Genomic DNA, 20,874 nt, shown 5'->3' on the forward strand with positions numbered 1-20,874 from the left:
CATTCTTTTGGCAGGTCACTGTAACATTTCCTTGTCTGTTCCATTGATTTCGGTCATGATAATGGTCGTCAAATCTTCAATTGTTTGTGGTCAATTTTGATACACTTTATCCATGAGATAACCCTACAAGAAGTAAACTGGTCTTATTAAGTTGAGTAATTTTGGCAGTCACAGTTTCTTAGAGATTACTCTGTCCTCAAAGAAGCTTCTGATCAGAGCGAGAGACTCTGAGTTAGCTCAATGTTGTCTAGTTGCTCAGGAAATTGCAGGAAGGTGTCCTTGTACCGGTCTGTGTTCATCATATCCGAGAAGAAGAAGAAGAATGACCCCACTATTTTGGTTTGCTGAGACTGATTACCAAACTCTAACCTTCTATGGGGGAGGAATCTTTGATGAATACTATCTGGGTTGTGTGTGGCTCACATGCAGGTATTTTGAAAATTCATGTAAACAGTCAAATGGAACCAGGCCTCATCTGTGAACCATATGATGTTCGGAATTCCTGGTAGCTGTGCAGTAAAATCCAAGAACCATGTGCAATAACTGACTCATTTTCCGTTATCTGGCTCCTGCAACTTGTGAATGGCAGTCATCTTGTATGGCTTCAGTTTCTTTACTTGGTCGTTCTTTGACATATGGAATATTAATACCCCACTTCCTGGGATAGACGATGTAATGATTTACTAGGAGACCGAAGCAAACAAGTCTGATCATCTTTTACCATGTCTGCCAAACCAAATGTGCAATGCTTGTCAGACCCAGCTGCTTCCAACTTTCTCACTATTGCCAGTATCCTGTCTCTCTAGGAGGACTGCTACTAGCAATGAAATCCATGCACTCCATACTCTCTTGTAAATTCCCTCTGCATGGCTATGGTGGACTTTGTAATCCAATAATTTTTCACTAAACACTGCATTTTGAATGAAAGTATGGTGAAACAACAAGCAAACCTGAGGAAACAGTTGATGCGTAACAAAGAACATCATTGGCAAATGTTGGTAAGTGAATCTCCCAGAGTTACTTCAACTTTAGAAAGCAATTGCATTTTCCTATCTGCTATCAGACAGAAATGGGATCATTTCGAAAACTACCATCACTCTATATAAGTTAAGCCTATTTGATAAGAAAACAGTGAAAACAAAAATGGGATCATTTCGAAAACCACCATCACTCTGTATAAGTTAGGCCTATTTGATACAAAAACAGTTTTTCTCATCTCCAGTAAAATTATGTTTATATTCTTTCACATTGTGGAATACGGAACCTAATCAGATAACATTAGATATCATTTATAATTACATATATGCATGTAACAGTGCCAATATTATTGTCTTAGTACTGGTTCAGAATTTTCTTCTCTGGAAATCATGAACATTTCAATTGTCCACTTAATGTATACACTTTTGATATTTAATAATATTTTGAACTTTCTACTTGTTTATGGAACTCTTCATCTTGAGGATTTTCAGCACATTTGTTATCATTGTTTGGTGGCCTCACTGTGTTAAACCTGAAATGGAAAAGTTGAAAGTTAGGACACTGGAGATACAACATTAAGAAAGTGTGCACTATACTCATATGACACAAAGGGAGATAACCGCTAAATTTTGTTTTGGATTTCTGAGTCCAGGTTGGCAGGTTCGATCCTGACTCAATTTGACGGTATTTGAAGATAAGAAAATACATCAGCCTCATGCCGGCAAATTTACCGGCACATAAAAGACATCCTGCGGGGCAAAATTCTGGCACCTCAGCATCTCAGAAAATGTACAAAGTAGTCAGTGGTATGTAAAAGCAGTAACATTGTTGTTAGTACTTTTTACCACATCCACACAGTAAATAACCTACAACCGACTTTTCACCTTGTTTACCATCATACCATTGTCTGCTGTCAATATCACGACTTTGTCGAGGTCTTTATGCAGTTGCTCACAAACCTGTAACTTATCTATTACTCTATACAGTATAACATCTGTTATTATCAGATCTATTATCTGTGATTCCAGTTCTAATACTACTGCTAATAATGTTTTCATTCCTCCCCTGAAGGGGCAGACGGGCCTCTTAGGCGGTGACGGTGAAGGAGTTGCTTGGAGAAGGTGAGGGAGTCGGCGGCCGTGGCCTATACTAGGAACTGTGTCGGTATTCGCCTTAGTGCAGGAGAATGGGAAACCACGGAAAACCATTCTCAGGACAGCCGACGGTTGGGGCTAGCCGTGAGGTCCAGCCCTGTCCCGTCTCCGGAGTGCAGAGGCGTAGAGCCGTGGCCACCACTCCTCTGCTCGGTTGGCCGGTCAGAGTGCAGAGCTGCTGGACCACGGATCAATCGTGGCCACTGATGGGCTGAGACCCACTCTGCATCTACCGACCTTCCAGTTCTTTACTCATATCCTCTTCTACATAGAAGGGCTGTAAATAAAGTAGTAGTTGCAATGTTGATACAATGCAGTACTTAATGAACTGACAAGTACAACTGCATTACATTCCTTCAATGCAGTCACCCACAAAGTCTATTACCTTTTGCCAAATGTTGGGAAGCCATTGTGGACCGCTGGCAAGGCATTTTCTGTTGATGCCATGTCAGGAAATCGGCGGCATCAGAGGGGTTCCTTCAACTACGGAAACAGGTCGAAGTCACAAGGACTTATGTCTGGTGAGTACGGAGGGTGTTCCAATGCCACCGTTGCAATAAGAACTTGACATTGTTTGCGACATGACAACATGCGTTGTCACGCAACACAATAGGGCAATCATCTCACAATAAACATGGATGTTTGCGCCACATAGATGGACACAGATGTCGCTCCAGAAATTGGAAATAGTAGTCACTGTTGATGGTTTGTGCTTCAGGCAGAACATGCGTAAGAATAACACCCTTGTAGTTGTATGCCACAATCAGCAGAAGCTTCATCCGACAGGATTTCTGTCAAAATTTCTGTGGATGTGGCTAACCTGGGAGACGGCATTCATTAGATTGATGCTTTAATTCAGGCACGTCTCATCAATAGCAACAATATGCTGCAGAAATGCGTCTCCTTCTTTGCGGTATCTGTCCAGGTGGATGTCAGCCATTGCATACCAGTGCCATTTCTGTACGTTGATGAGTTGATGTGAAACCCAATGGGATGAAATTTTCCTCATGTTAAGACATTTCGTCAGTATGTGCCACACCGTTTGATGACTGAGAACAACCTCTACGGATAATTCTCGGACAGTCGATCAATGGTCTATGGAAATGAGACCACTCATGGTGTCAATCCGATCTTAAGGAATGGACGACTAACCTGTGCAGTGGAAATCTGCAGTCTCATTCCGACGCGCACAAAACTCTTTGACCCATCGTGCAACCATCCTATTTCACAATAATTTAAGTCTATCAAGTTCCACCTTTTCAATACTAATACAATGTTGTTGGATGATATTTACAACATTATTTATTATTACAGTACATGTTTCGGTGCTCTATTAAGTCACCATCATCAGCTGATTTAGAAAATGTGAAAAAACTTGGCGATATAAATATTAAATATTAAACAAAATATTGTCATAATTAATTCATACATATTTACAACAGAATATTTATTGATTAAATCCTAAACATCTATTATGTTATATTAAATTTCCCTAATATGTAACAAGAAAATTCTTGTAAGTCATAATTCTAAATTTTTTTTTTTTTTTCATCTGGTTGATGATTTGTCTTAAACATTCTTTAATGTCTGAAATCCTGTGCTCTCGTGCTGTCTAATTAGAATGCACACTTAAAATTGAGGAATTAAAATTGCATGTAGTCTATTTGATGTTAAAAATGTTCATTTCCTTTGTATATTATCTGTTTTTGTTGGATGAAATTCATTATATATGATTGTTGAAAAATGAGCCGTCTTCTTATATTTGTTAAGTACTAAAACTTCGTATTTTTATTGCTTTGTGCGTGGTTGGAACTGTAATTTGTCCTACAGTTGTTATACGGAATTATCTTCTCAGTTCAATGGGAACCCTGCAATGATGAAACCCAATATTAAAAAGCGAGAAAATTGATAAAGAAGCTGATTAAATCTAACTGTTGATACGGTTGACTCACCTCTACAGCTGTGTACTTCACGTGACGGCTACCGCGTGATGAGTGTGTGTGCTAGTATCTTGTGCTGTGTGACGCAGCGCTAGTGAAGGAGAAGTAGGGGCGGCAAAGGGGATGTTTCTAGAAACATAAACTTTTGGGAGAGGGTCTGGGGGGCGTTGTGGACGAAGACAATAGTACGCAAAGTTGTTACGTAGCATTTGGAACGCATTTGAATTTTCTGGAATTTTTAGCTTGTTAAGTAATAGAATCAAAATGTCAAACAGTACCTTGGGTTTTTCCGAAATTTCATTTAGATTAAGGTTAGCGTTATAGTATTGGTCAATGTGTATTAGACCTGCTTCAGTAATGTCAAGCTTCTGTCCTTTAGAAAGTATTTCCATGATCTCGAGGTCTTTATCAATGTCTGTGAACTTATGTTTGTACTCATGAATATGTTGACCTACCGCTGAGAATCTGTGATATTTTATAGCGTTAAGGTGTTCCTGATATCTGACGCTGAAGCTGCGCCCAGTTTGTCCTATGTATCCGCTTGAACAGTCATTACATTCAAATCTATATACCCCTGATTTAGAATATGGGTTGATTTTGTTGACAACTGAAGCATTATGTAAAACTGTTGTACTTCTATTATCTGTCTTGAATGCGATCCTGATGTTACGTTTCTTGAAAATATTTGTAATTCTATGTACATCTTTATTAAACGTGAAGGTTGCGATTTCCTTAGCTTCTGGTTTATTTTTCATCAGGCTCGTATGAGGGCGATATTTGAATTTGTTTATTATTCGTTCTATGAAATTCTCTTTAAAACCGTTGGCTTTAGCCATGGCTCGAATGATATTTAGTTCCTTGTCCAAGTTTTGTTTGGACATTGGTATGTTTAAAGCGCGATTCACCAAGCTGTTATAAGATGCGCATTTGTGAGCTGAGGGGTGTATCGAATCATTTCGTATTGTGGCTACAGTTTGTGTGGGTTTTCTGTAAATACTAAAAGAAAATGGTCTGTCTGTCTGTCTGTCTGTCTGTCTCTCTGTCTGTCTGTCTGTCTGTCTGTCTGTCTGTCTGTCTGTCTGTCTGTCTGTCTGTCTGTCTGTCTGTCTGTCTGTCTGTCTGTATACGCATCAATAGAAAACGGCTGAAGAGAATTTAATGAAAATCGGAATGTAATGTCGGGTGATGAACCACTGCAATGTAGGCTACAAATTATTTTATTCACGTTGAGTGAAATGGCAGTTTAAGGGAAGGCCTGAAATGTAATTCTCAAATAAGTTATTTTTGTTATTAGTGGTCGTATCGATAAATACTACATAACTAACATAACTTTAGTTATGTCGTAAGTTAGTAGTAGTTATGTAAGGAGTTATTAAATTTCCGATCACTTATGTCTTATACATTGTTACCGTACCGCATATAATCAGATATATTCATAAATTTGTATTTTTGTTACGAAGTCCATATCAGCGCCGAGTCACGAGAAAATGGGTAAACAGGATTTAGTGAAAATCGGTATGTAAAGTCTGAGAATAAGGAACTACAGTCTACGATATAAATAATTTTGTAAGACACCTCTAATAACATAGAGTCGAAAGAAAACTAATGTGAAGGCCTGCAATATAGAAAGCTCATAAACTTTATCAACAATAACATTACATTGACCATTGTTTGTTGTGATGTGCTTTTTGTCTTCTGTTTCCTCTCATCCCCGATAGATAGGATTACTGCAGCGTACCGAGTTTTTTTAATTTGCTTGACGTCGCACCGACACAGGTAGGTCATATGGCGACGATGGGATAGGAAATGAATAGTGGTGTGAAGGAAGCGGCCTTTGTTTTAAGGTACAGCCTGGTGTGACTGGTGTGAAAATCGGAAACCACAGAATACCATCTTCAGTGTTGCCGGCAGAGGGGTTCGAATCCACTATCTCCCGGATGCAAGCTCACAGCTGCGCGCCCCTAACCACACGGGCAACTCGCCTGGTCGTACCGACTGTAACAGCCTGCCTGTATATTGGCGGGAAGTAGCTGGGGAGTAAGATAACTTTCTTCTTTAGCATGCCATTCCTCTGGTTCATACATTTTCTGATATATCTGGTACGTAACACACTGGTTCATCATAGTATTCGAGCTATTCAATCCCTACTCTGAGGCACTGATTGGAATGAGTAGTGTGCATATTTAACGGAATAATGTCAGAGGAGTGTTCACGGCAGTCTGCGACCTGGTTATTCCAGCTCTGGAACTTTGGACTCTTAGATCGGCACCGTAGTACTGTGTCTCAAATATTATTACAATATTTGAGACATACGTCAACTTCAATACGGAACCAAAACTTGTAACCGTAGTACTGTTTGTTGAAAGTAAGAAAGTGTGCGGTTTTTCATTTGAGCGAGGAATTTATATGATGGCATTGCTTTCAATCGCTACATTCCTACTGACGTTTTTGTAATGACCTATGTTGAATTCAGTTAGGAAAATCACCAAGTCAGTCTTTCTGAGAATCCCGTAGCGAAGCACGGGTACATCAGCTAGTTAGATATTAAACCAAGGTACACCGTGATCATTAAAGTCTACATGCCAACCACTGCCCACGAAGATGAAGAAGTGGAAAGAGTGTACGATGATCTGACAGGATTAATCAAAGGTGTTAAAGGAGATGAAAATCTGATAATCCTTGGAGACTCAAATGCTGTTATTGGAGAGGCTAAAGGTGGAATTGTTGTGGGCCAATTTGGACTTGGCACACGGAATGATCGAGGAAACTGTTTACTGGAATTCTGTGTTTACAATCAGCTGGTAGTTGCAAATACATTATTTCAACACCATGCACGAAGACATTATACTTGGACAATGCCAGGTGGTGAGAATCAATTTCAAATCAATTACATTTTTGTAAAGTAGCGATTTAAGACACAGCTGAAGGACTGTTGAAGCTGCCCTGGTCCAATATTGGTAGCAACCACAACATCGTTTTAAGTGAATGTCAACTGAAACTGAAGAAACTGTAAAGGAAGATCAGTCAAAAATGAAATACTGAAGCTCTCAGAGATCAAAACAATGCTATAGATTTTAAGAAGACAGATGAACATCTGGCAGAAATATCAGCAAAAGACGTAGGAAGTATAGAGAATAAGTAGAATGCTTGTAAGGGAAGTGTTCTAACAGCAGCAACAGATGTTGTGGGAAAGCTGAAAGCACAGAACAGGAAGGCCTGGATAACTAATGAAATAATTGAGAAGATAGACACAAGAACTCTGCGACTGAAGGACAACAACAATACAGAAAACTGAGAAACGAAATCGAGAGACGAAGGCAGCCAGAGAAACATTTCTGGAATTGCAATGCATGGAAGTAGAAGAACTAGTTAATCCGTATACTGGGGAGCGCGACTTAAGTCGCTCGAGGAAATAACCAGCCAGGTGGGGAGAGCGACTTCAGTCGTAGGCTGCTATTTTATTTTTTTCCTCGACTCTCAGCTTAGCCATAGTTATGAAATTCAGTCCTCGTTATCTGCATGCCCCTGTCATCAAGTGGTATTTTTAGTAAGTACTTCCGCTTAACAGAAACATATCAGAGAGAGCTGTATGTCATTCAACATAATTCGCTTCCGTGTAAAAGCGTGCTACGTGTTCGCCTCGTACGGGAACTAGGCTAATCAGCTGCGTTCTTGCTATGTGCTTACTCGAATGCTTTAGTGTTTTATGAGACTGGGAACTGTATAGTGTATCAGTGTGAAAAGGAGTACTGTAATTACGGGGAGAGGTGAATTTGAACGTATAGATGCGTTGCACTTCTGTTGTTTCATGAGAGTACTTTTCAGTCATAATTATGTCTTCTAAACGCCATCGAGTTGAAGAATTACGTGATGACAGCTTGCGTTCACTTGTACACGAAATGTTGGAGTTTAGCGACGAGGACGATGACTTCAGTGACTTCCATTCAGATATTGAAGATAATTCGTTCTGTGGAGAAGGAGGCAGAAGTGGTACAGGACAGCATTCTATCACAGCGAATGGTCGTGGGTTCGAAAGTGACACCTCGGGTGACGACAGTGACGATGGGGAGATACAGGCAGATTCAAACTGCAGTGATATGTCAGGGCCTATTACGTGGGTAGAAGATGGACAGAAAAGGAGTAGATTTCCAGCTAAGTTCATTCCTGGAGTAAAAGGTCAGTTTTTGGATGTAAAGACTCCAGAGGATATTTACGAACTGTTTGTGGACGATACTATCTGTTAGTATTGTTCCGAGGTATCTGTGGAACAGCAGAGGTGAAAGAAGGTGCGGGGGCGAACAGGTCTCAAAATACGAAATTAAAGTTAAGATAAAATTTAACAAGGTTATATTTTCTTAGCAAAATCAAGAAATAACAAGAATGGCAGGTACAGAGTAGCAAGGTAACAAATGTACACTTACAGTATTCACAAGATTTGGGCTTCGAGCCCCGGACTCACAATTCTTGAGCAATTAGCCCAACTTTACCCCCCCAAAAAAAAAACAAGATTCGACAAAGGGGCAGAAGACCCCAATTATGTTCAGAAGCACTTGCTCCCAGTTACAAGGTAAAGCCTCCTCGAGGCATACAACAACTCAATTTTCAAGAAAGAGCAACTCGCTCTCAAAATTTAAGCCTATCAAAGGCCACACCAAACTTCACATTCAAGTTGTCCTCCAAGGACATGAAAACAGGGGTAAAAATACCCAACCTACTGAGGCCTATCAAGTAAAGAAACAGAAATATTACATAGCCTCGACAATACCAATTTGAAAGGAGGCGAAGCTGCACTCCTAATACATTTTGTTTAAAACCTATTTGGCACTAGGCCGTTAATACAAGGGCTAATCCCATACTAAAGAGGTGACTTATATGAGGAGACAATTTACATTACGCTAGACGAAACGGTTGAGAAAATAAGTTCACCTCGAAGCAATATGAGTGGGAGCTCGAGAGGGTTAAGCACTCTCTATCCCAATTTATAGTTTAAACAGAAAGAATTGATACCGAGTGTCTTTACATTTTAAGGGAAAGTTACATGGTAAAGGCTTCGGACCTGCCCCGAGAGTTAAACTGCTGAGCTAGCAAGAAAAGAAGTTATTAAAAGGCCATTACCTTATGGTTGAACTACTGCCCGAAGAAAGAGGCGCTTCCCGCCCCCTGCTAAGTACTTTACACACTGAAAGATGTTACTGAAGTGGCGCGGAGACCCGAAAATCAGCAGTTTAAATACCCTCGGGGAAAGTTTGAGGCGTTTCAGGAATGAGAACACCCTCCCACAAGAATTTTATTGGTTAGTGTTAAGCAACATATCCAAGTTGAAGAAGATAAACCTGATTGGTCATAAATTAATTAAAGAAATTCGGGATTGGCTAAATTCAAACCTGGCGGAAGGAAGGGGTTCATATTGCCAACATAAACAATAACTGAAAGAAATTTAACAAAGAACAAACTTATAAACACAAAATTTCTTCAAAAACATAGTTCTTTCACTTCGCACTAGGGTGCATAATTGTATTTCTTCAGTAGTGCCATCTGGAAGAGAATGTCCACACTTCTTACTACAGGCAAAACAAAAATACATCGAAAACGACCCAGTTCAGAAACTTCAAATTTTACAAGTAGTGACATCTTCTGGGAAACTTGAAAATTTACGCAGTAGATAAAGTTCAGACTTCCTCCAGTAGAGGAGTTTCAACTGGCGCAAAGTTTGAATTAGCGGCGTGGAGGTGTACCACCCGGTACAAGTATATTGCTGAGCAAACTAATATTTATGCACAACATAAAATTAGTGGGAAAACACTGGTGCACAAAATGACACGGAGGAGTAGGAACAAAGAATGGATACCTACAAATAAGGATGAAATAAAACTTTTATTCGGACTTTTGCTTCTTCAAGGGATTATCCACAAACCTACAATGGGGCATTATTTTTTTGTAACAAGTTACTGGCCACGCCCATATTTTACGAGATTGTTGTATGTCCGGCGCTCCCTTCTCGTTCCGCCAGCCAGCTACACGCGCGCCAGTGTGTCATTCTTCTAGCCTCGACGCGCAGCCCTCAGTGCGCGTGCCTGGACCGTCGTGTGTGTACTATAAAGAGGAACTCCCAGCCTGTCCAGATGCCCACTTGCCCCGGTGTCCAGCTCCAGAATACACCATACGTCGAGCACGGAGGCTACTCCTCTTGAAAATGTGCTTCGGCCAGGTGGACTGAATTTCTGGCAGTACGAGGTCTCACCTCTGGTCACCGCTCCTCTTGCCTATTCCGCTGCCCATATCCAGTCATACTATTACATACCGTTATATTTCCCTAATTAATGCAAGCTCCCTTGGTTTCGCTAAGTAAGAATTCTTCCAACATTGAACTTGCTTTTATGAACTCAGCAAGGAAGGACTTTCCAAAACATTTATGTCAGTACTTCTGATAGTTTTCGACTATCAACTTTCATATCACAAGGACTATCTTTTCGAGATAGTAGTGGATGTAAATACTGCAAACTTGTATATAGTGTACAAAAGATAGACTCTTTCTCAAGATTCCTAATTCATTTTGCTTCAAGTTAAATTTCAGTTTTATTTGTGTAAATAGTGTATTTCGCATTTGAAGTGAATAAAGAAGTTGTGTTTTGTAAATCTCAACCTTGGTTACAACACAACTCTATGGCGACGAGGTAAAAAAAAAAGAACGCAACAAACACTCCAATTCATCGGCCCCAGTCACCAACTCTGTGGCGACAGGATAATAACTTGCAATTCATCCACTCTTTCACAACGAGGTACAGCAAACTCAGTGCCCTCATACACTTAGACATTGGCGACAAAGTCAATCAGTGCTCAGTGTGTCGCCCACTCAACAGACATTCCACAGCTCTCTGTCGTGCGCTCCACCTGTGTGGCACGCTCCAGCGTGTTTGCTTGCTCTCTCTCTCACTCCCAGCATATACCGGTCAAGGTCGCGCCTACAACCAGTTCTGACACACAGCTCTCCTTGCTCTTTATTGCACGCATCTCGCAATGGCTACAGCTGAGCAACTCGCTACGGTATTCCAAGCCTTACAGCAGCAACAACAACAGTTTATGCAACAACAACAGGCAGCATTAATTCAGGCTATTCAAGCTATTTCTGTCTCTACACAGCCATCAGCTATTCCTCCGTTCTCTGCTTTTGATCCGGCTAAGGAAGAATGGTCAGTTTATTTAGCACGCTTACAACAGCATTTCATCTGCCATTCTGTCACAGATGATCAACGCCGCCGAGCACTATTTCTTAGTTCGGTTGGCAATGCTACGTGTGAATTACTACGTAAATTAGGTCCAGAAGAAAACCTTTCTGAGGTACCATTCGCACAGCTCCTGGCCCGTCTCACTGAACATTATGCCAAAGCTCCTCACATAGTGGCTGCTCGCTATAAATTTTTTCAGAGCAGAAAGCAACCCCATCAGACATATACTGAATGGATAACTGAATTGCGTGGTCTAGCTAAACCCTGCCAGTTCATATGCTCCAAGGACGGTTGTGGTTCACCCTACACTGATTCTCTCATTCGGGACATGGTAATTTTACATACTCCTGAGGACAAGATACGTTTTGACGCTGTTAAGCAGAGTAACCCTTCTTTAGAAGACGTCCAGCGTATTGCTACGGTTTATGAGCTTACTACCAAGACTGCCGCAGCCATAGCTTCTCCACACGAAGTTGCTCAAGTCTCGACTCAGGCCCGCAAGTCCTCTGCTACAGTGAACCGTCCAGATAAGGCGCTCTCTACCAAGCATTATCGCTAGGTTCGCTCTCGTAATGCTACAAGGAAGCCCAATTCTAAAAGCACCTCGAAACTCCTGCCTTCCTGCCGAGGCTGTTTCAAGCATCATGAACGTCGTGACTGTCGTTTTTTCAAAGCCACTTGTGAACGATGTAATAAACTTGGACACATTAAGACTGTATGTCAGAGTTCGCTCCGCCCTGCTAAGACTCCTGCAGCATGCCCGAAGCATATACAGCCCCGCCAAGACATGGAAGTTGATCAGATCAATCTTATTCTTCCCACAAGGAATTCTCACAAGATCATCGTTCCTCTCTCATTCTCTACTCGATCTGTCGATTTTCAATTAGACACTGGATCACCTGTCTCTATTATTAACCTGGCTACCTACCATGACTTAGGTTCCCCTTCATGCTCTCCAGCTGACATCCAGCTTGTGACGTTTAACAAAAAGAAAATTGACATTAAAGGTCAAATCCAGCTTCAGGCTAGTTATAAAGGAATTCAGAAGGCCATTCCTCTTCTCGTAGTTAACAACTACACTGCATCCAACATTATGGGCATGGATCTATTTAACTTATTTGGTTTCCAGATACATGACAACATTAACGTTGTATCTGCATTGCATCCTACTTCTGACGTTACCGATCTCCTAAAGCAGTTTCCTGAAGTCTTTGACTCTCAACTCGGAACAGCAAAAGACTATACAGCTCACGTACAGCTGAAATCCGGAGCTAAGCCTCGCTTCCTCAAAGCACGTCCAGTACCCCTAGCACTTCAAGACCCGGTCACGAAAGAATTAGAAAGATGGATACAAACTGGCATTGTGGTACCAGTTACTTCTAGTCAATGGGCTACTCCACTAGTGGTAATCAAGAAACCTGATGGTAATGTTCGACTTTGTGGCGATTTTCGATCTACAGTCAACGCACAACTCGACACAGATATCTTTCCTATTCCACGTCCAGAAGACTTATTCAGTCGTCTCGCTGGTGGACAATTCTTCTCTCGAGTCGATCTTAAAGAAGCATATCTCCAGCTACTTTTAGACGAAGACTCTAAGAAATTTCTAACACTCAACACTCCTCTCGGACTGCTCCAGCTCCAGCGGCTCCCATTCGGTGTTTCATCCTCAGCGGCTATTTTTCAGCACTATTTAGCTCAACTCACTGCCTCCATTCCAGGTTGTGCTAACTACCTGGATGATATTATTGTTACTGGAAAAGATCATCAGGAACATCTAAACAATCTACGCCTCCTTCTCCAGAAATTGAAAGACAATGGCCTACGAGCGAATCTCGCTAAATGTACATTCTTTCAGCCTCAAGTTCACTACCTAGGACATATACTTGATAAGACTGGATTTCGCCCTAGTGCACAGAATGTCTCAGCTATCGTCAACATGCCAGCACCTCAGAACCTCAAGCAGCTCCAGTCCTTCATAGGCAAAGCGAACTACTATAATAAGTTCATTCCCCGCTTCGCTACAGTGGCAGCTCCATTAAACGCTCTACGTAAAAAAGGTGTTAAATTTCAATGGACTCCGCACTGCCAACAGGCATGGAAAACCATCAACAACGCCTTAATTCAAGCTATACAACTCACTCATTTTCAGCCCGACAAGCTCATCACGCTCGCTACTGACGCTTCAGACTACGGTGTCGGTGCCGTTCTCTCCCAGAAGGATCGTCATGGACGGGAACGCCCCATCGCTTTCGCTTCGAAAACACTTAATGACCATCAACGTTGATACTCACAGATAGAGAAAGAAGCTTTAGCCATCATCTTTGGTATTCGCCGTTTCAATGAATATCTCTATGGCAACCATTTCCTGATCATTACTGATCATAAGCCTCTCGTACACTTATTCCATCCTGGTAATAAGATCCCTGAGAATTCCCTCAGAAAGCTTCAAAGATGGTCCATGTTCCTTTCTGATTATTCCTATCAGATTGTCTATCGAGCCACATCCCAGCATTGTAATGCTGATGCCCTCTCACGCTTACCAGTTGGTCCTGATACTGCCTTCGATTCTCAAGAATCTGAATGTCTTCAGTTGGACATAGAACTTGAAGATACTGTATCCAGTTTTCCTATTGATGCTACCTGCATAGCTAAAGCTACGGATAAGGACAGTACACTTGCTACTGTGCGTACTTACATCCGCAACGGTTGGCCTCTTCAGAGCAATCTTCCTGCCCACCTTGCACCTTATCATCGTATGCAGCATCGTCTCACGACTCGTGCTGGAGTCGTACTCCTAGAAGCAGGCACCATCTTCCGAGTGGTTATCCCACTTAGCCTACAGAAACAAGTTCTCGAATTATTACACCAAAGCCATTGGGGTATATCCCGAACGAAGCAACTAGCACGTCAACACTGCTACTGGCCCGGTATTGATGCCGCCATCGAAAAGCTCATCCGTCATTGTGAACAATGTCAACTGAATCAGAACGCCCCGTCTTCTGATCTAGCTTCATGGCCTCCTGCTACTACTCCATGGGAACGAGTTCACATCGATTTTGCAGGTCCTTTCCTCAATTCCATGTGGTTAATAGTCATTGATTCACTATCGCACTTTCCATATGTAGTGGATATGCATTCGACTACTACGACCGAAGCTACCATTCGTGCTCTACAGAAAATATTTACTACAGAAGGCTTACCTCAAGTACTCATTTCGGACAACGGACCTCAATTTACAGCTACTGCTTTTAAGAAATTTTGTACATATAATGGCATTAGTCATATCCTAGCACCGCCTTTTCACCCTCAATCTAATGGTGAGGCTGAACGCTTTGTACAAACATTTAAGAGAAGTATGAAAAAAGCTGTCTCTTCAGGCTTAACTAAAGACCAAGCATTGCTCCAACTCTTAAGCAACTACAGAACTCTGCCCGGCGCTGATAATATCACTCCTGCACAGAAGCTCCATGGACGACCTCACAGAACTTTACTTTCTCTGTTGCAGCCTCTTCCGGCCCAGTCTCAGACCTCACCAACGAAGTTCTCAGTCAACGACAAGGTCTACACCCGGACATTCAGGTCAAACCCACTCTGGATACCTGGAGTCATCTGCAGATCTTTGGGTCATCGTCTCTACGAAATACAGACTACGGAGAAACGTATCTGCTGCCATCAAGACCAGATACGTCTGCGCTACCGCCCATGTCCAGCTATTGATTCTATTGCTCAGCCAGATAAATCTATTGCTGAATGAGCTTTAGACCATTTAATAACCATGGGTTCCTTTCAGGACGAGACAGCGCCACTCCGCCCGGTCCCAGCTCCGGACAATCCAACAGAGACATCAGCAGCTCCGGCCCAGCATCGCAGCCGCCGCCAGCGCCGCCGCCGCTTCACGCCGTACCGGCGTATTTAGGAGGGGAGGGTGTTGTATGTCCGGCGCTCCCTTCTCGCTCCGCCAGCCAGCTACACGCGCGCCAGTGTGTCATTCTTCTAGCCTCGACGCGCAGCCCTCAGTGCGCGTGCCTGGACCGTCGTGTGTGTACTATAAAGAGGAACTCCCAGCCTGTCCAGATGCCCACTTGCCCCGGTGTCCAGCTCCAGAATACACCCTACGTCGAGCACGGAGGCTACTCCTCTTGAAAATGTGCTTCGGCCAGGTGGACTGAATTTCTGGCAGTACGAGGTCTCACCTCTGGTCACCGCTCCTCTTGCCTATTCCGCTGCCCATATCCAGTCATACTATTACATACCGTTATATTTCCCTAATTAATGCAAGCTCCCTTGGTTTCGCTAAGTAAGAATTCTTCCAACATTGAACTTGCTTTTATGAACTCAGCAAGGAAGGACTTTCCAAAACATTTATGTCAGTACTTCTGATAGTTTTCGACTATCAACTTTCATATCACAAGGACTATCTTTTCGAGATAGTAGTGGATGTAAATACTGCAAACTTGTATATAGTGTACAAAAGATAGACTCTTTCTCAAGATTCCTAATTCATTTTGCTTCAAGTTAAATTTCAGTTTTATTTGTGTAAATAGTGTATTTCGCATTTGAAGTGAATAAAGAAGTTGTGTTTTGTAAATCTCAACCTTGGTTACAACAGAGATCATGACAGAAAGGAATTTTTTCCTTCTCTTGAAATTTCTCCATTTTTCTGACAATGAGGTATACTATGGGCAGATGTCTCCTAAACTATACAACGTAAAGCCAGTCTTCGATCACTTTGTGAAAATGTTTCAACAGGCTTACATCCTGGATGACCAGTTGTCCATAGACGAAAGCCTTCTTCTATGGAAAGGCCGCCTTGGTTGGAAGGTATACATTCCAAAGAAAAGGTCCCGGTTCGGAACGGAATCTTACAAAATTTGCGAAGCGAAAACGGGTTACGTGTGGAATATGTTGTGGTACACTGGAAAATCAACAGAACTCAACAGTGAAGTCCATGGCATTGATCTATCACAGTCTTCCAAGCCGACGAGAATTGTGTGTACTCTGGCAGATAATCTACTGAAACAAGGATACCTGATAGGAATGGACAACTACTACAGCAGCCCTGAATTATACGATCTGCTAAATGACCTCGATACTGACGCAGTGGGTACAGTAAGAACCAAACGGAAAAATCTCCCTAAGGAACTTATGAGTAAAAAGCCGAAGAAAGGAGAGGTAACAGCTGCTTATCGAAAGAAACTCATGGTTCTAAAATGGAAGGACAAGAGAGATGTTTGCATGTTCAGGAGTATCCACGATGCTGAACTGCAAACTGTCCCTATCAGAGGAAAGGACAAAACCAAAGAGAAACCTGTAGTTTGCATAGTCTACAATGATTCTATGGGGGGAGTTGATCTTTCCGATCAGTACGTCATTACGTACTCCACAGCAAGGAAGCGAATGAAGAAATCTTACCAGAAAATTTTCCGGCATCTTCTGGACCTCGTGGTATTCAATTCATTCATCATTTTCCGGCAACATGGAGGAAAATGCAATCACCTGCAGTTCAGAATTCATCTCATCGATAAAATCCACGAAAAGTACACAGGTTCAACACCCGCTGAAGCAATGCCTGTCCTTTCAGTTAGACCACTTCCCACTGCTCCCACAGAAAGATTCAGCGGTAGGCATTTTTCTGATGTGAATCCACCATCGGGAATAAGGCAGCATGGTGTGAAGAGGTGCGTGGTGTGTCTGGCGAAAAGAGAGAGACGTGAAACAATCTACAGGTGCAGTGACTGCGATGTCGCTCTCTGTGAAGCTCCATGTTTCCGTGCTTATCACATGCAAGATTTGTAAAAACAGTGCGTGAGATGTAAACTGTGTGACTAGTGTATATAATATAATTAGTGAAATCAGTCCTGATGTGTAAATTCATTTCGATAAAGAAGTAATTATTGTGAGAAGACGATTAGAACCAGGCTACCACTGTAAGTACTTATTCTCAATTTATTACTGCGATTGCAAACACTGCATGAAATGTATTTCTCTCAACTGCGGTATTTATTTCAGAAATTGTAGATTAGTTAATGATAAAGTGTATTTGCAGTGTATAGGCTTTTAATTTTACTGAAATTAGTATGAAAATATAGATATTCCGAAAAGAAATTTATATTCGTAATATACAGAGGTTAGTACGAGACTTAGGTCGTTTTTGCTCCAAAACTAAAACACTCACAAATATTAACAAATAGGCGAAAAATCACTTTCTATATTAGAATTAGGATATACGTAGCATTTTATTATCAAGTATTTCAAAATTTGCATGGTTTCTTGAATTTATTTGATTAATTTTCGAGTTACGAAAATTCGTCCCCTCCAGAACGGAGTTACCGTATCGCGCGCTCCCCATTTAACAGGTTAAGAATCATAAATATGAGACAGCGTTTAAGGAAGTCAAAAGGTTCTTTGGGGACAAGAGGATTTGCAATGGACTGAAGGCAAATGATGGAGAACTGGTGTGTGAAGATTCTGAAATTGCCTCAAAATGGAAAGAATACATTGAAAATGTATATGGAGGAAAACATACCCCTTGTGAAATACTAGAAAATTAAGAGCTAGTAGATCTTCTTCTTTATTCGTGTCAGAAGTATCAACTTTACTTACAGAAATTTAACAAAAAGCAACAAGATATCTACATTCCTACTATACAAATATATAAGTCTATTATACAATCACAGATAGAGCAACAATATTCGAGAGCTAGATGATGCTTGCCCAGTATTGGGCGACGTCAATAGCGTTGGGGGAGGCTGCAATCAAGTCTTTCATAGTGCACATTGAAGGACATAAAACACACTGACATAGATGTTGGACCGTCTGCTGCTCTCCGCAATCACAAAGTGATGAATTACTTGAGAAGCCCCACTTCCGCAAATTTACTTTTGTTCTGCCGACTTCCGTGCGGAGTCTGTTAAGGGTTTTCCATACTGTCCACTTCTCCTGGTGTCCACATGGAAGACTTTCCTTCGGCTCTATCCAGTTGGAAAGGTGGTGGATTCCTTCTTTCCACATTGTGACTCTAGCATTCTCTGCTTTCCCCTCAAGCTAGTAGATAAAGATGAGGGAGATGAAATGCTCTTGGATGAATTCAATCAAGCAATGGAAAGGCTGAAAAACAGAAATACCTCTGGGGTTGATGATATACCAGCAGAGCTGGGAAAAGCCACTGGAGACAATGTGAAGAAAGCTCTATTTGACCTGATTTGTGAAATGCATAACACGGGGCATATCCCATCGGACTTTAGGAAGTGTGTCATAGTGACCATTCCAAAGAAATCATCTGAAAATAGATGGGTGACCAGTACCGCACACTGAGCTTTGTAACCCGTGCCTTTAAAATACTCACCAGCATTATCTTGAAACGCATTGGAGGAAAAGTGGAGTTGCATTGACAGAAAATCAATTTGGATTTAGGAAGGGTAGAGGGACACAATACTAAAAAGAAAGTATAGAGGTTCCACTTTTCAATACACTGTTATTAGGTTGTACCAATATAAAGTTACAATATGTTAACTTTGGGACTGGTTTCGACACTTTAAAGTGTCATTATCAGCTGATTAAGAGAACAGGGCAAAAGGACTAAATCATGAACAATTATAAACACACTTAACAAATATAAAACGTTATTCACAGTCAAAAGGATGTACGTAGAAATATCAACACTTTTTTTCTCAGTTCAATACAGAACAATTATGAAGTTTGTAACTTTAAAAGGGTAGAGGGACTCAAGAAACAATCCTAGCTTTAAGAATGATTATAGAGAAACGACTACTAAACGACTACATTCTTTGGATTTGTAGACCTGGAGAAGGCATTTGATAAGGTTGAGTGGGATAAACTATTCATGCTGAAGTACAAGGACAAGAGGACAATTTGAAAATTGTATGAAGATGAGATAGCTGTTATACGATGTGGAGATTCCACAACAGTGGCCAACATTAAGCAAGCAGTCCGGCAAGGTTGTTCACTCTCACCAATTCTTTTTAATGAATACATCCAAAAAGCAATAGATGAAGTAAATGATAATTTGCTGATGACTGGAGATCTTAAGATTCAAGGAGAAAGAATTACGATGCTTCGCTTTGCAGATGATATCGCAATCCTGGCAGAAAACGAAGATGATATGAATTATACATTAGCAGAAATGGAATCCACCTTCAACAAATTCCTTCTTTGTAGCCGGCAGTATGAACCTCCTCGTTATACTTTAAATGGAGAACAGTTGACAAATGTACAGGAGTTCATTTATTTTGGTAGCAAAATAATAGCAGATGGAAGAAGTAGAAGAGAAATAGTCAGCCGAATTAACCAAGCCCAAATAGCGTTCAACAAAAAAAGGGAAGCTTTTTACATGCAAAAACATTAGTATGAACCTCAGGAAACATCTTGTGAAGATATACTGTATGTGTTGAGCATACTGTTGTATGATAGTGAAACCTGGACTCCTTGCTTGGCTGATAGGAAACGTATAGTAGCCTGTGAAATAGGGTGCTACAGGAAAATACTGAAAATTCATTGGGTGGACAAAATCACTAATGAAGAAATGCTGAAAAGGACTGGAGAAAAGCCATATTTATGGAATATGCTTACTCACTGAAGAGACAATTGGATTGGACATACCTTGAGGCATGAAAGTCTTCTGCAAACAATACTGGAGGGCAGTGTGGAAGGAAAGAATTGTGGAGGTACACCATCACTAGGATTTATAAAACAAATCATTCATGACAAGGATTGTGATAATTACTAGGACTTGAAGAGACTAGCCAAAGACCGGATTTCATGGGAAGCCACTACAAACCAATCTTAGGATTGAACACCACAGAAGAAAGAAAAGGTCCAATAATACCGTTACTACCTTGTAGAACCACCCTCTTAATGACTATAGGATCAGATAATGATTCACCTATTCTGATTCTGAGTTCTGTTTTCTTTTGTCTAGTCCAATAACCCTCATTTATGTCAGTAGTCTCTCAAGATCTACTCTATCAAAAGTCTTGGATAGGTCAATAGCGATACAGTCCATTTGACCTCCTAAATCTACAATATCTGTTATATCATGCAGGAATCCTACAAGTTGAGCTTCACTGGAATAACCTTTCGTTCACTTAAACTGCCTTCTATCGAAACAGTTAGTAGGCAATTTTTGCAAATGTGTATAATATAATCAGAAAGAATGCTTTCCCAGAGCTTTCAAATAATACAAATAAAGCTTACTGGCCTTTAGTTATCTGCTTTATGTTTATTACCCTTTCCTTTGTACAGTGAGGAACTATAGCAATTTTCCATTCATTTGCTGTCTGACTCCATGGCTAAATGGTTTGTGTGCTGGCCTTTGGTTTAAGTGGTCCTGGTTTTGATTCCTGGCCATGCGGGGATTTTGGTCTTGATTGGTTAATTCAGATGGCTTGGGGGTTGGGTGTGTATGCTGTCTTCATCACTAGAATTCATAATAGACAGGGCCCCATCCTTATAGAAATGCAGGTCATCTATACAGTGTCAACTCTGAAGCCTCTTTGGAGTCCACATGCCAATATTTATTTTATTCATTTGCTATAGTTCCTTAATGCAAACAGT

At 41.2% G+C, this 20,874-nt stretch overlaps 1 protein-coding gene across 3 annotated transcripts in view; it reads right to left on the reverse strand.

The window, feature by feature from the left end:
* Positions 1-1,153: 1,153 nt before the first annotated feature.
* LOC136880971 (uncharacterized) overlaps positions 1,154-20,874 on the reverse strand; it is a 202,978-nt gene continuing 183,257 nt past the window's right edge. For all 3 annotated transcript variants that reach the window (XM_067153539.2, XM_068229292.1, XM_067153538.2), the window contains one exon: positions 1,154-1,510. Coding sequence is in view for 2 of the 3 variants with exons in the window: in XM_068229292.1 (XP_068085393.1) it covers positions 1,411-1,510 (100 nt within the window). In the remaining variant the exon portion in view is untranslated. The remainder of the gene's footprint in view (positions 1,511-20,874) is intronic.

The sequence above is a fragment of the Anabrus simplex genome, chromosome 9, assembly GCF_040414725.1.
Source record: "Anabrus simplex isolate iqAnaSimp1 chromosome 9, ASM4041472v1, whole genome shotgun sequence".
Taxonomy (NCBI): domain Eukaryota; kingdom Metazoa; phylum Arthropoda; class Insecta; order Orthoptera; family Tettigoniidae; genus Anabrus; species Anabrus simplex.